Source organism: Pollachius pollachius (assembly GCF_949987615.1).
Source record: "Pollachius pollachius genome assembly, chromosome: 7".
Lineage (NCBI taxonomy): Eukaryota > Metazoa > Chordata > Actinopteri > Gadiformes > Gadidae > Pollachius > Pollachius pollachius.
Genome location: NC_136940.1, coordinates 24953191 through 24966316, shown reverse-complemented (window position 1 = coordinate 24966316; position 13126 = coordinate 24953191). Strand labels below are relative to the sequence as shown.

Genomic DNA, 13126 nt, shown 5'->3' with positions numbered 1-13126 from the left:
CCGACGTCTCTTTAGTTCGTGTGTTGACATTCCTAGAAAAGTTATGTGGGTATATTATCGACTTAGGTTTTGATCTTAATAAATCGTATACATTCCTCAAAGCCCTTGGAAGCACCATTTTAAACAATAAGCCCGCTTCTTATCAATTCTATTTTTATAAACTAGTAAAGACCTCATTTCCCGTGAGCCTTTGCTCCGATGCCGACGCAGCGCATGTTGGATCATATGACTTTACATCTCAAAACAAATCCTGCTGGAGTAGAGTCCGGATGAAACGGGTCACAAACAACTTTGACACAATGTCCACACTGCAAACAGGTAAGGTATTGTAGCTATAGCTGTATTTGTGTGGTTGTTCTTGTTCAAAACGCTTCTTTCTGAAGAGGTAATGATTATCTTAACTTTAAATCCATGGTGAATTGCATGCAAGATACTTGAATCTGGGCATTGTCTGCAGATTTATTGAATTCCCAGTAAAGTAGAAGCTCTACATTTTAATTTTGAATAACCATAGGTATCCAGAGATGCACTGTGAATACCTAATTATCCTTATTTGCTCTATTTGCTTCATTTAAATCACTACAATTTATATAACAAAGTCTAAACTCATCAACAAGACTCATGAACAAGACCCATCAGTTATTTGTGAATAATGAGACATGTGTCATGGTGTAAGTAAATAAGTAACCATTGCTATTGCACTTTGATGTTCCTCTTTAGGTCCGTTCTCTCCCACAGAAATGGTGTCCCGGCTTCCTGTCAAACTGACTGGGCTTGTTGCAGCCACATTCACCCCTCTCACGTCAGAAGGGTCCGTAAAGTGGTTTAGGGTTCTTGAAACCCTCACCCTGCAAAGAAATTAAATGTGTATGCATCCGAGCATCCCTTGACTCCCTTCCCTCTAGGAAAGAAAGGGGAAAAAAATGAATTGAGAAGTGGTATCTAACTTAGTTTGGTCTTAAAATGTGTGGCCATGTTTAGCTCTGGAGACAATCATAACAATTTAAATTAATCTGACTCATTGAATCTTAATTTAAGTGCCTTAATGACTGACTTTTGTGTATTGCTTTTACCCAAAACAGTGAACTGAACTTATCAGTGATCGAACCTTACGTCGATTACCTGACAAAGCGGCAAGGTGTTTTGAACATTTTTGGTAAGATCCTCCTTTGTTTAGTTCCTCTTCGTCTTTCACTAATATTCAATACCTATCAACTAGTGAATGACTGAAAAGTGAATGGTAAGCACGCTGGTGTGTACTTGGTTTTCCTTCCGCAGTGAATGGCACCACTGGGGAGGGCATGTCGTTCAGCGTGGAGGAGAGGAAGAGAACGGCAGAAGAGTGGTGTCTGAGAGCCAGGGGAAAGTGAGTCATTGCGTGGCTGTGTGTGTAATAAGAAACAGTACGTTTAGTTTTCTGTGTTGGTTGAGGTCAGGATGTTTAGAAAAGTAAACCAATCACCGCTGCACTTGCTGAGTTGGCACCAGAATTACTAGCCGGTAAAATGCTTGTAAAATGCGGTGAAAAAAAAGTTTGTGTTTGTGAATGTGTGTGCATGTATTGATGGTAAACAATCGAAATAACGTTTTGCCTTGCCAATATCATGCGTGTGCTTTTGTGTGTGTGTGTGTGTGTCTGTGTGTGTGTGTGTGTGTGTGTTTTCCCTAGAATGGATAACGTGATTGTGCACGTAGGTTGTTTGAGTATAAAAGATTCAAAGGATTTGGTGAGACACAATTTTTTCCCTGAAATTTACTCATTCACAAATCACTATTTGATATTGTGTCATTATCATCTTCATCTCATCATCATCATAATTTATCAATGCCACAGTTACTTCTGTCAGACTCATCTCTAAGGAAGAGGATGAGGGCCACATGGGATTTTTTTTGGAGTTCTGAGAGTTTGAATCAGAATTCTGAATTTAAAGCCAGAATTCTGGCTTTCAACTCAAATTTAAATCACATGTGGCCCATATCCTCTTCCGAACATCTCCATCCCAATGTTATCATTTATATTTACCATATCACCATACCATTCAACCCTTTCATTTTCTTCTATGAACTAGGTTGACAAGATAATGTTTCTTACATAAACCATCACTCATACAGCTTGCCTGTTTAATGGTGAATGTTACTCATCCGGTTTGGGAATGTTAGTGACATTAATGTTCTCCATAGGCTCACCATGCTGAGACAGCAGGAGCTGATGGAATAGGAGTGATATCTCCGTCCTTCTTCAAACCCAAAACCGCAGGTGTGTGGTCCAGGCAACTTGTATTTGTAGATCACAGTTGGCCTGCCGCCTTCTCATAAATATTTTTTATTTTACTTTCTGTAGATCAAATTTGATCAGCGCATGTAAATCAGTTTATTGTTGCTGTATTTGAAGAACACAATTCATGTTTTTATTTGATTCCGTCCCTTCTTGCAGACGCTCTGAGGTCTTACCTGAAGGAGGTGGCGTCCGCTGCCCCCACTCTGCCTTTCTACTACTACCACATCCCGGCCTTCACTGGCTCCAACTGTGAGGGCTTTCATCTGATCTTCTCCGTGGTCATTGGCCTGACGCCTCTCAGTGTCCACAGTGGCTCTTTGTGTGTGATGTGTCTGAAGATCTGAGCGTTTCCTTCCTTACAGTGCTTGCGTCGGACGTATGCAAAGGCCTGGAGACGCTCATTCCAACCTTCAGTGGCGTAAAGTTCAGTGGAACCGATCTGATGGACTTTGGGCAGTGTGTCAGACACAGTCAGGCCGATCAGTCGCTCCTCTGTGGCGTTGACGAGGTCAGTCTCTCCCACCTTGTTAACTGTTGTACCGTGTGTGTCACCTAAAGACCTGCATTCTCTGACGGCGTGTCTGATGTTGACCCTCTGCCTGTGATTCGCTCCTAGCAACTGCTGGCCGCTCTCGCCTTTGGCGCCAACGGAGCAGTGGGCAGGTCTGTTTGCGGCGGCCTGTCACTACCTCTTAAGCCTAATTCATAGTCTCATAGTTTGAACAAAAAATGACGTTATCATTGTCCTTGCGCGCGGTTCTTGCAGGGATTTGACAGATTCCGCCTTCCCCAATATGAAGCTTGTGGGAAGTGTGCATCCACAGGTGCATTAGAGCACAACTGCAACTGTAAGGCCATGACTGTGTGTCGACGGCCCGCACATCATGGCCCCGATACATTCTATGGAAGATAGATGCACCTGTCAAATGCATGGATCATGCGTTGATGATAGCTTTATGTTTCATTTTGATTTCATTATCTGTTCCCCGTTTCACAGCTTGTATAACTATCTGGGTCCCCACTTCAACAAACTACTGGTGGCATTTGCTCAAGGGGACCTCGTCAGGGCCAGAGCTCTGCAGGTATTACACCTGATCAATGACCAGACCGTCAAGCCCTATACTCCAATGTTCTGTAGGGCCTCATGTACTAACGTCTAAGTGTCATTTTTTGACCAAACAGTTCAGTGTGCAAGACCTTCTCGCCTTTGCCTCTATATACGGTAAGACCTTTAAACACGTTCCGCCTGATCTATTATCGGTGTTATAACCTGTTTTCTATTCAGTGGTTCCCTTTTTAAAATGAGCAGCACCACAGGGCTTGTACATCAAGATGCAAAGATGTGACCGATACTCACATATTGAGAAGGCTAAAGACGGATGTCGTACTGTAAAATCCTAAATCAACATAAATATACCATTACCTTGGCTAAAGAGTTAGTTTTTTTGCCCCATCTCGCTTGAGAAATACAGGCCATATCAAACACAATAATGTATCCCCATACATCAAAAAGGATTTCACGATTCACTATTAAACAATGTCCCAAAAGCCATTACTACTAACATAATTACAATTCCAAGGTTTCAAAAATGGAGGTGTGGATATGTGATAGCAATTAATGGGAGTAACTTAAGGCCTGTTCTGACATGTTTGTTGTTTTGGACTGTGCTCCACAGGCTTTGATGTTGCCGTGAACAAGCAGTTGATGAGTGACTTATCCGGACTGAGCCTCGGACCTCCAAGATTCCCTTTAGCTCCGTGTCGTCCTGAGACGGCTGCTGCTATCGCACAAAAGTACCACCAGATCTTTCCGGAAGCTTGAGAGCTTTTAGAATGGCCAAAAATGCCCTTACTGCCGCTCTCCTGATTGCTTTGTTACCTGAGAAGTTACTATTATGTCCAGTTATAAGTTTAAACTAGAGCCTGATATTGGGCCGATGTTGGCCCATCACAGATATATCGGTATTGGCGTATGTGTTTGCGATATGAAAACTTTTGATATGGTGTTGATTTATTAACGTTATCACCTCTTTATAAATCCTCGACTGTGGTGGATGAACCTCTAAACTGCACATCCGCACACTGATATCTTTATTTTAAATATCGGCCGATATATCAATCGGTTATCTTTCACTCCCTAATATCAGTATCGGCCCCTAAAATCCAGTATCGTCGGCTCTAGTTTAAACCCACTTAACTTGAACTACTTGAAATCATCCAATATGGCAGGACTTTTGCTTTTGGATCTTTTTTACACAAGTGTTTTTGTCAAAATGTTACCGTACTGTGCTTGATATATGAGACAAATCTGTTTTATTACGAGTTGATGATTTTCTGCTAACAATGAAAAGGGGAATTACATTTTAAACAATTCAATCAACCCTCTCATAAATAATTGAATAAAGTTTGATTTGGTGCATATTTTTTGTGCTCTGTTTCAAACATCAATCAATCATTATTCAGTACTTCTTTTTACATTTAATTTAACTTATTTAAAGTAAGCCAAGTAACGAGTCAAATACAGCCCTTACAATGTTACAAAAGGACTACCCTGATATAATTAAAGAGTTGCATAATCACTTGTCAAATTGAAAGCATTTGAATGCCTTATTAGACCTATACACTTAATAATTTGTTAACTGAGTGTATTTGAAAGAATGTGACAGACCTTTCATAACAGTAGTTAATGTCCTGCACCCGATTGAGAGCACAAACATGCTTATTTCAGGTACCAAACTTCCTCAATAACTTGCTTACAAATAATGTCAACAGCACCCCCTGCTGACGTGTATAAGCTACATGCCTGTACCCGCCACAACAAGAACATTTAAAAAAAAAAAAAAAATTATGGCCACATGTTATTTTCTGTATAGTGAATATTTGTATTTTATATTCATTTGATTAAACTAAGTATATGCATGTGTAAAGAATATAATATAATGTATTATAAATAATATAATATTATATAACACAACATGATTATAGAATGATATAATTGTATTAAAAAAATATTATATTATGTGTAATAAAATAGCAATCGGTGCATACATTCCTCAAACCTTGTTTCTGAAGGACTGGAATATTTGCTTCATTCCAAAATAGATAGAATAATTAGAAAAAAAATCCGTAACGTCACAGTCGTCAGGCGGAACCATAGTCGCTGTCGTATGTTTAGCCGACGTAGTTCCCAGGTGCACTCTGCTAAGCGCTTGGGTTTCCGGCCAGCTCAGCGCGTCAGTACTGTAGTGTTGTCAATCTGCAGACTGTCAGATCATCGGAGGTGTTTCTACCTGTAACTATCGGTGTAGACTCTCTAAAATGGTGCTGCTGACCATGATCGCCCGGCTGGCGGACGGCCTGCCGCTGGCCGCTTCCATGCAGGAAGACGAGCAGGTTGGTTAATTTTGATCAGATATCCTCATATTGTTCATTTAACTGCTGCTGCTCCTTTCGGATTCGGATCGATATTGACTAGATGTCGACTCCGTGGTTATGTCAGCAGCCGCTTACCAGCTGCTTAGCTTCTGCTGGCTTTTTTTACATGATGCTGTATCATAGACCAGCCTAGTTTTCGTAACGTCACTGATATAACGTTATATTAAATATTTAAATATCTACAATTACCCTAGTGGCCAGTGACCGGCTGTGATGATGTGTACAATCCGGCTGCCCGTTGGACGGGGCGGTTCTATTCTCTGTGGTTATTGATTGCATTCCAATCGTCTCCATTTAATGAGAAATATGATCTAGGACCTGATACAGATTAAAATCAAATCTACAATTGGTCTTCTAATTCCTCCAAAAAGCACATCTTAAAGGTTTCCATCTCAGTTGTTTGCAGTGAGGATGCTGATCATTAGGTCGAAAGATGTCCCACTGACCTAGTTTTGAGCTGCTTTCTCATATTTGTAAACAACCTACAAACATAAAATCTAACCTATTTCCCTCACTCTCTCATTTGCGCTCTCGAAGGGAAGTGAAAAGGTTTGTTTGCTGCTCTAACAGCTTATAGGCCTATAAGCATGCGATGCATGTGTTTATTCATGTGTTTCTGTGATGCATCAGTGCTGTGATGACTCCATTGTGTAACAGCTTTGCATAGACACAAGAAACTGCCATAGCATAGACAAACGCACACCTACCGTCTGTCGTGGGTGAAGCTGAAGCTTTTGTTCTGGGTAGCAACAGTAAGGATGAGATTACACTGACCAAAGAAACTTAACCAACCAAAATCTGCAAGGCCGATGACAATTGACACACTTAGAATGGTAAAAGCATTGTCTTACTAGCCCCAGCATTACTATTCAATTGTCCTTCTCTATAACTTGTAGAACTCTGAGTGAAAGGCTTCTGAGTGAGTGTGCTGTTGTTGTGTGTGGTGTGTGCTTACTGCTTATCGTGTGTGGCTGTTACAGTGTTGGTAACCTTTGTGTCTGTCGCTTTGCGCATCCAGCTGGGCCGAGACCTCCAGCAGTACCAGAGTCAGGCCAAACAGCTCTTCCGGAAACTCAACGAACAGAGTCCCTCCCGCTGCACTTTAGAGGCTGGCTCCATGTGCTTCCAGTGAGTAGCTTTCACTCATTTCTGGAATAGGCATCACATAAGCAAAGCAACAATGTAAAGTACTAATGAACCGTTACCATTTCCTCTTGCAGATAGCTGTTAGTGTTATCAAAGTATGTGACTAAACCGGCTAAAAGCGTGTAATGGAAAAAATGACTTCCAATGTAACAAGCATCACTCCTTCAGGTCACATAACTTTTCGGTTAACAATTGTGTTTGTGCTATTCCTCTCTCTCCCTCTCTCCCCCTCTCTCCCTCTCTTCCTCTCTCCCTCTCTCCCTCTCTCCCCCTCTCCCCCTCTCCCCCTCTCCCTCTCTCCAGTTACGTTATAGAGAAAGGAGTGGTCTACTTGGTGCTGTGTGAAGCTGGATTTCCCAAGAAGCTGGCCTTTGCGTATTTAGAAGATCTTCAGACAGAGTTTAATGAGCAGCATGGAAAGAAAGTTCAGACAGTGTCCAGGCCGTACTCCTTCATTGAGTTTGGTGAGAGAGGAGCCAAGGAGTACATTATATGCATACAATGAACCCAAACTAAATTTGTTCTGATATTAATACCACAAATGACAATAATAATAAATATTAACAAAATTAATATTAGGGGAACCATAATGTAACATATCCCTTTATGAATCTAGATTTATTAATTTGTACACTTCAAACACATGGTGGTCCCATTATGTTTGGACGGTAGAGTGCAGTGGACTGGGACGACGAAGGATGTGATGATGATGATGATGGTGGGGATTACTTGAGTTCGTCGGCGGGGTCCTCATAGCCTACCTTCCTCCCCGCAGACACGTACATCCAGAAGACCAAGAAGTCGTACATCGACAGCCGAGCCAGGAGGAACCTGGGCAACATCAACACCGAGCTGCAGGACGTCCAGAGGATCATGGTGGCCAACATCGAGGAGGTTCTCCAGCGAGGAGAGGCGCTCTCTGGTGAGCGGCTGTTTGACCCATCTATCTGGGTCAAACTGAAGAGCCCCCCAGTTCTGACCCATGAATAATGAACGCCAGGGAGACACAAGTCAACCCCGTTAGCTGATGGAAAAGCTCCTAACTCAAATTGATAAGGGCAAGTTCTGTGTAATGAGAAATATGATCTATGATGTATTTATATTCGTTCTTCCTCACTTTTCTCTCACCCCTCCACTGTCTCTTCCTCTCCTTTGCTTCCCTCGTTCTCTTTCACCATCCCACTCCTTTTCTCTCTGCCCTCCTCCCCCTCTCCTTCCCCCCCCCCCACAGCACTGGACTCCAAGGCCAGCAACCTGTCCAGCCTGTCGAAGAAGTACCGCAGCGACGCCAAGTACCTGAACACGCGCTCAACCTACGCCAAGCTGGCGGCCGGCGGCGTCTTCTTCATCATGCTCATCGTCTACGTGCGCTTCTGGTGGCTCTAGGACCCCCTGGCGTTCAGATGCATGAGAGAGGAAACGTGGGATGGGAAGGTTCAACTGACTGCGGGGGGACGGGGTGACTCTCTCCCCCCTTTGTTAAATATAAGCTCCCCCCCCCCCCATCCCCGCCTTTAAAAAGACTTTGAGACCCTCCCACCCACAATGATAATGATAAGTTCTGAAGTTAAACTCAATAACCCATAAATCCTCTGTAGTTTGACATATGAAGTGTATGTGTGTGTGTGTGTGTGTGTGTGTGTGTGTGTGTGTGTGTGTGTGTGTGTGTGTGTGTGTGTGTGTGTCGGATCAGTTGGGTAAGAATAGGCCAGTCATTGCGTTAAAGACAACACATTTCTTTCGGGGTCTGTATTTCCGGAGTTTTGTGAGAACAGCTCTATTCTTCAAATTGATTTGTGTATAGCTGGAATATAGAAAGGGATCAAGGATGAGGATTGTGTTCTGATCCTGCTGAGATCAACTGGTTTCTTGTAATACTGATATTAAGGTTTATTTGTAATTGCTTTGTAGGCCTGGGAAAAAGATAAATACCAATAACGAAACCTTTAGAAGACAAAACTTATTCTTACTCTCTCGCACACTAGCTAAGAATAGCGTCTGCACTAAATGCTCTTAGGTCTAATTCACAGTTTACGCATGAGAAAACCACAATATTATTGGGCAAAATCAAGTTTCAGCATTTGTTAAGAAGCTGGTTTCTGTTGGTAGGATAGAGCGACTTTTGTCTTATATTTCCGTTTTCCTTTGCTTTCTCCAAAATAAAACAATTTGCACAGAAGTGTTTCCTTCTTTTGTTGTCATTTTTCACATAAGACAATCATTTACTTTCCTAGTCGTTTACGTGAAGAGCTTCGTCATGGGCACCATATGGACTTTTGAAAACATTCATTGAGTCAAATCTGGCAACATATGCTATCTACACAAATATATAGGCCATATGAAAGCTGAGACTCAAAGGAGTCCAACGGCATAAGCCTCATCATTTTGTGACCTTATTTTAGTGAGCTCACATCTAGTTGATGAAGCTTATTTCGATGAACTAGATGTGGAGAAATAAGGTAAATAACTTACTTTTCCAAGTTACTACTCACACACACACAAAACAGCTCAACTATTCTATATTTTATCTATAATGTATTCAAACTTGATCAAATTAGCTATTGGTTTAACTCATCACCTAATTTGTTTCCCACCATTTAATCTTTTTTAAATGGTGTGCATGTTTAACATTTTTTACTCCATTTAGACTCTGTTCCAATCCCTTCACTTGATTTAATCCATTTTAAATGTCTATGTCTTAAACTATGTGGCTTTACTTAAAACTGATTTTTCAACCTGCATTACATTACTCACATTTTCTGCAGGAAATTCATTTTCTAGTATTGATATGTTGCATAACATATATTAACATAATAAAAGCAACAACAATAACAATACTAAGGGTCAGAATTAAAAATTATTGACATTTTATTGTTCAATTTCAACCGGCAAAAGACAACTGAACTAACCATAATTTGCCTATGAACATACACAAAGATGATGAGGCCTAGTTGTTGGCTTTGGAGACAACTCCAAAGTCAACAACTTTGGAGTTGTCTCCAAAGTTGTTGACTGGGAGTGGCAATAAATGGCAGTGAATTGTCATTACAATTTCAAAACAAATAAACCTGATTAATAAAATGGACACACATAATAATTAGTAGTTGAGTATGTTTTTCCATCTTTTCAGCAACAAATTAATGATTTAAAGTTAGTAACTAGTAACTTTGTCATTTCAATATCCCATATTTGTTAACATTTAAGTAGGAAGATCAACACTTATTGGTTTGAACTTGAAGAGCTATATTTTAACCTGCTCTTCTGGCCTTAAATATTACATTATCTCTGATCACCCTTTTTTTGGGGGGGGGGTTTCTAGAAAAAAAATCATCACCTCACCCCTGAAAGTGCCACTGACTCCAATAGCAGAGGGAATACATGATGATGCCATGTGATCTATAGCATCATTAGTGCATCAGATACAAGATCATTCGTATTGTACATAGGCTCATACCAAGGTACAAACCACAAGGCAATGGTCAAATGAACACACAAAGCTGGCAGAATGTTTTACAATCCCCACTGATGTTGCATCTGGGAAACACAGGAAGTGTAGCTCTGTGCCATTAAAGGCATTGGTGCCAGCCCCCAGCCAGGTCTAGCAGTGACCCGGCGGCCTCCTGGGCCTCTGGGTCCAGTTGGAGGATCTCCACCGACTCTAGGTCCAGCTCAGCCTCCCCAGGCAGCACCAGGTACTGGTACTGGTGGTACTGGTAGTAGTGCAGCTCGATGTAGCCACTGTCGGACAGGGGGTCCTTCTCCATGTCCACGCCGCCCACCTCCACCTCCACCTCCTCCTCCTCCTCCTCCTCCTCCTCCTCCTCCACGGACTCCATGGTGACCAGCTCCTCGTGGTCGGGGGTCAGAGCGCCGGAGGAGTTTTCAAAGAGCGCCGGGTTGTCGGAGGACAGGATGTGGGACGACGGGGCGGACAGGAGGAGGGAGTGGGAGAGGGAATCTGCAGCGCGAGAAAAGGGGAGTTTGAATTTGAAACGATTCGACGAGTGCATGTTTTTCCGTGTATTCGGTTAAGGCCCAATAAAAACAAAACAAAGAGCAGAGGGACAAAGACTAGTCTAGGGCCTAAGTCTGGGGCCCTCGGTTGCCAAGGTTAGAAAAGGTTGTTGCTATGGAAACGGAACACAAACACACCAACCATGTTACATGCTGAGAGAGAGCGACCATAAAGGAAACATCCGGGCGGTAAAAGTAAAAGAGGGCTGTCTCCCTGTTGACGTACCGACCTAAAAAGAATTCAGATGAACAGTAGTAAGTAGTACCAGGCATTCCTTACCAGAAATGTCCACAGAATCGCACACCATAGAAGTCCCATAGTCAGCTCCTTCCAACCTGGTGGACAGAAAGCCACATAGCCGCAATTAATACCTTCTAGATTAGAATAAAACAATAATACAATTACAATATTGTTACAATATAATTAAGAGGTGGACGGTTCACTCGCAGTTTATTTGTACAAACATACATTCAACCAAATATTTTCTGGACCAATGTACTTGGGAACTTCACACCGTGTAATGAATAACCGTGACTAAAACCACAGCAGAGTGCAGAGTTAACAGAGTGAACAGAGTTAATGTTCACAGTGGGGGCTGAACAGGTACTCATGGATGAAGTTAGGCTCGTACTCACAGGCCCGGCACGCTGACCAGATTGCTGTTGGTGCTGTGGTAGTGATGGGTCTTCTTCAAGACCTCCAGTAGGGCTGCCCGGTACTCTGGACACACACACCACAGAGACCCCTTCCCTACTGACTGCAACACACAGGACACTCGTTTTGTTAGCTTTGTAAGCAAATGGGGGGAAAACAACAAATATAGTTGGGTCATTCTGCCGCACTACACAGAAAGGTGACAGCGGTTAGATTACAAAACCCAAAGCTGTCTTTTGTAAAGTCAATCAGACAGTTAGTTTGAAGGATGGTTCCGCATTTGACAGTCGGCAACTACCTGGCTTTTGTCCCGTTGAATCCTCCGGAAGCTCTTGCTCAGAGACAGATTGTGGCGGACAGAGTTCCTCCAGCCTCCGGCGGCGGTCCCGTAGTACGGAAAGCTGTTGACGATCCACTCGTAGATCCCTTTCACCGGGAGCAACTTGTTGGGCGAGTCTTCTATCGCCATGAAGATCAGACTGCTGAACGAGTAGGGGGGCTTGTTCAAGGCGGGGGAGAGAGATTCAGCCGACAAGGCCCGAGGCGTCTCTGGCGGTTTGGACAGCAGGCTGATCTTGGGCAGCGGCTGCAGGGGGAGCAGGTTGCTGCCCCGCTGATGCAGCCAGCTCAGACAGGTGAGGTCGTCCTGGTCGGATGTGGAGGTGGAGCTATGGCAGTGTGCATTGTGTTCATCTGAGCAGTGGGAGAATGAGTTAGAGAGAGGGGAGGACTGGGTGGATTCTAGGGTCGTGGGAGAAAGGGAAGAGGGGGATGGGGGAAAGGAAAGAGGGGAGAGAGAGAGTAGGACGTGACCATTGGAAGAGGCCTGCGAGGAATAGAAAGGTTGTGATCCACCAAGGGTGGCTATGTGAGATGGAATTGTATCAGAACTAGCCTCCATCGTGCTCCTGGTGCTGAATGCACTTGCTCACGCAGTTGCAACCCTGTGGGAATATGAAAAGAATTCAATATTTATGACGATAGTACAAATGGAGCCCCCGCCCTCCCATCATTTCATTATTTTACTTCAAAAACACAAATTAACATATGCCTGCTTTGAAGTTGAAATGTATACTCCGTGTGCCTGAAATTGAATTATAATATGTTCAAAGTCTGCATCTGTAAATAAGCGGCCGGCCAGCGCCCTCAAGTTTAAAATGTTTCCAGAACAGGTTGATGGTTGACAACAAATGGTGGGACAGCCTACTCAAGTAACTTTAACCTAGGTTAACAACGTATCTAGACCTATGCACAATCGTGGGTTACCCGTGTAGAAAAAAGTTATTGAGGCTGTAACGTTACGTGTAACACATGCATTTATAAACACGCGTCAAGGCAATAGCATAAGGCACATGTCTCTAATATGGAGCTCAATGGGAAAATGGCGCTGCAATATAAAGTTACATTTTGTCCGCCTTTTGCGATCACCTGGTGAACTCTGTTAAAAAAAAGGTAAACGAATAGAATCGTGAAAGTTACCTACCAAATACTTTCCCACGGCACAGGCAAATATCTTTAAAACATCGTTTTGTTCAAGTTTAAAGGTAAAATCTGCTAATTAAAGATAGGTAGCCTTATAGCAGTTCCACATTGACATT

The 13126-nt window shown here is 42.8% G+C and overlaps 3 protein-coding genes across 5 annotated transcripts; 2 read left to right on the top strand and 1 right to left on the bottom strand.

The window, feature by feature from the left end:
* Window positions 1-35: 35 nt before the first annotated feature.
* On the top strand, window positions 36-4799 carry npl (N-acetylneuraminate pyruvate lyase (dihydrodipicolinate synthase)). 3 transcript variants are annotated; one of them, XM_079740551.1, is made up of 12 exons: window positions 39-318; window positions 739-811; window positions 1083-1156; window positions 1279-1366; window positions 1670-1727; window positions 2182-2257; window positions 2435-2527; window positions 2641-2786; window positions 2895-2941; window positions 3276-3360; window positions 3461-3500; window positions 3955-4799. In XM_079740551.1, the coding sequence occupies exons 1-12, from the start codon at window positions 270-272 to the stop codon at window positions 4098-4100; spliced, it is 975 nt and encodes a 324-aa protein (XP_079596677.1). In that variant the 5' UTR covers window positions 39-269; the 3' UTR covers window positions 4101-4799. The 3 variants fall into 3 exon arrangements, 2 of the variants coding, with proteins under 2 accessions (XP_079596677.1, XP_079596676.1); XM_079740550.1 differs by having other exon boundaries at window positions 41-318; window positions 721-811; XR_013812000.1 differs by lacking the exon at window positions 3955-4799 and having other exon boundaries at window positions 36-318; window positions 721-811; window positions 3045-3360.
* Window positions 4800-5503: 704 nt separating this feature from the next.
* Window positions 5504-9028, top strand: sec22bb (SEC22 homolog B, vesicle trafficking protein b). Its single transcript, XM_079740501.1, has 5 exons — window positions 5504-5671; window positions 6732-6841; window positions 7163-7323; window positions 7635-7781; window positions 8091-9028. Exons 1-5 carry the CDS (start codon window positions 5597-5599, stop codon window positions 8243-8245), a joined length of 648 nt encoding a protein of 215 aa, XP_079596627.1. The 5' UTR covers window positions 5504-5596; the 3' UTR covers window positions 8246-9028.
* A 1397-nt stretch (window positions 9029-10425) lies between these two features.
* LOC307077921 (uncharacterized protein) lies at window positions 10426-12429 on the bottom strand (the record flags this gene model as incomplete). The annotated part of the gene is made up of 4 exons (XM_079739437.1): window positions 10426-10817; window positions 11154-11209; window positions 11510-11631; window positions 11827-12429. 4 exons carry the CDS (start codon window positions 12427-12429, stop codon window positions 10426-10428), a joined length of 1173 nt encoding a protein of 390 aa, XP_079595563.1.
* Between the last annotated feature and the right edge of the window lie 697 nt (window positions 12430-13126).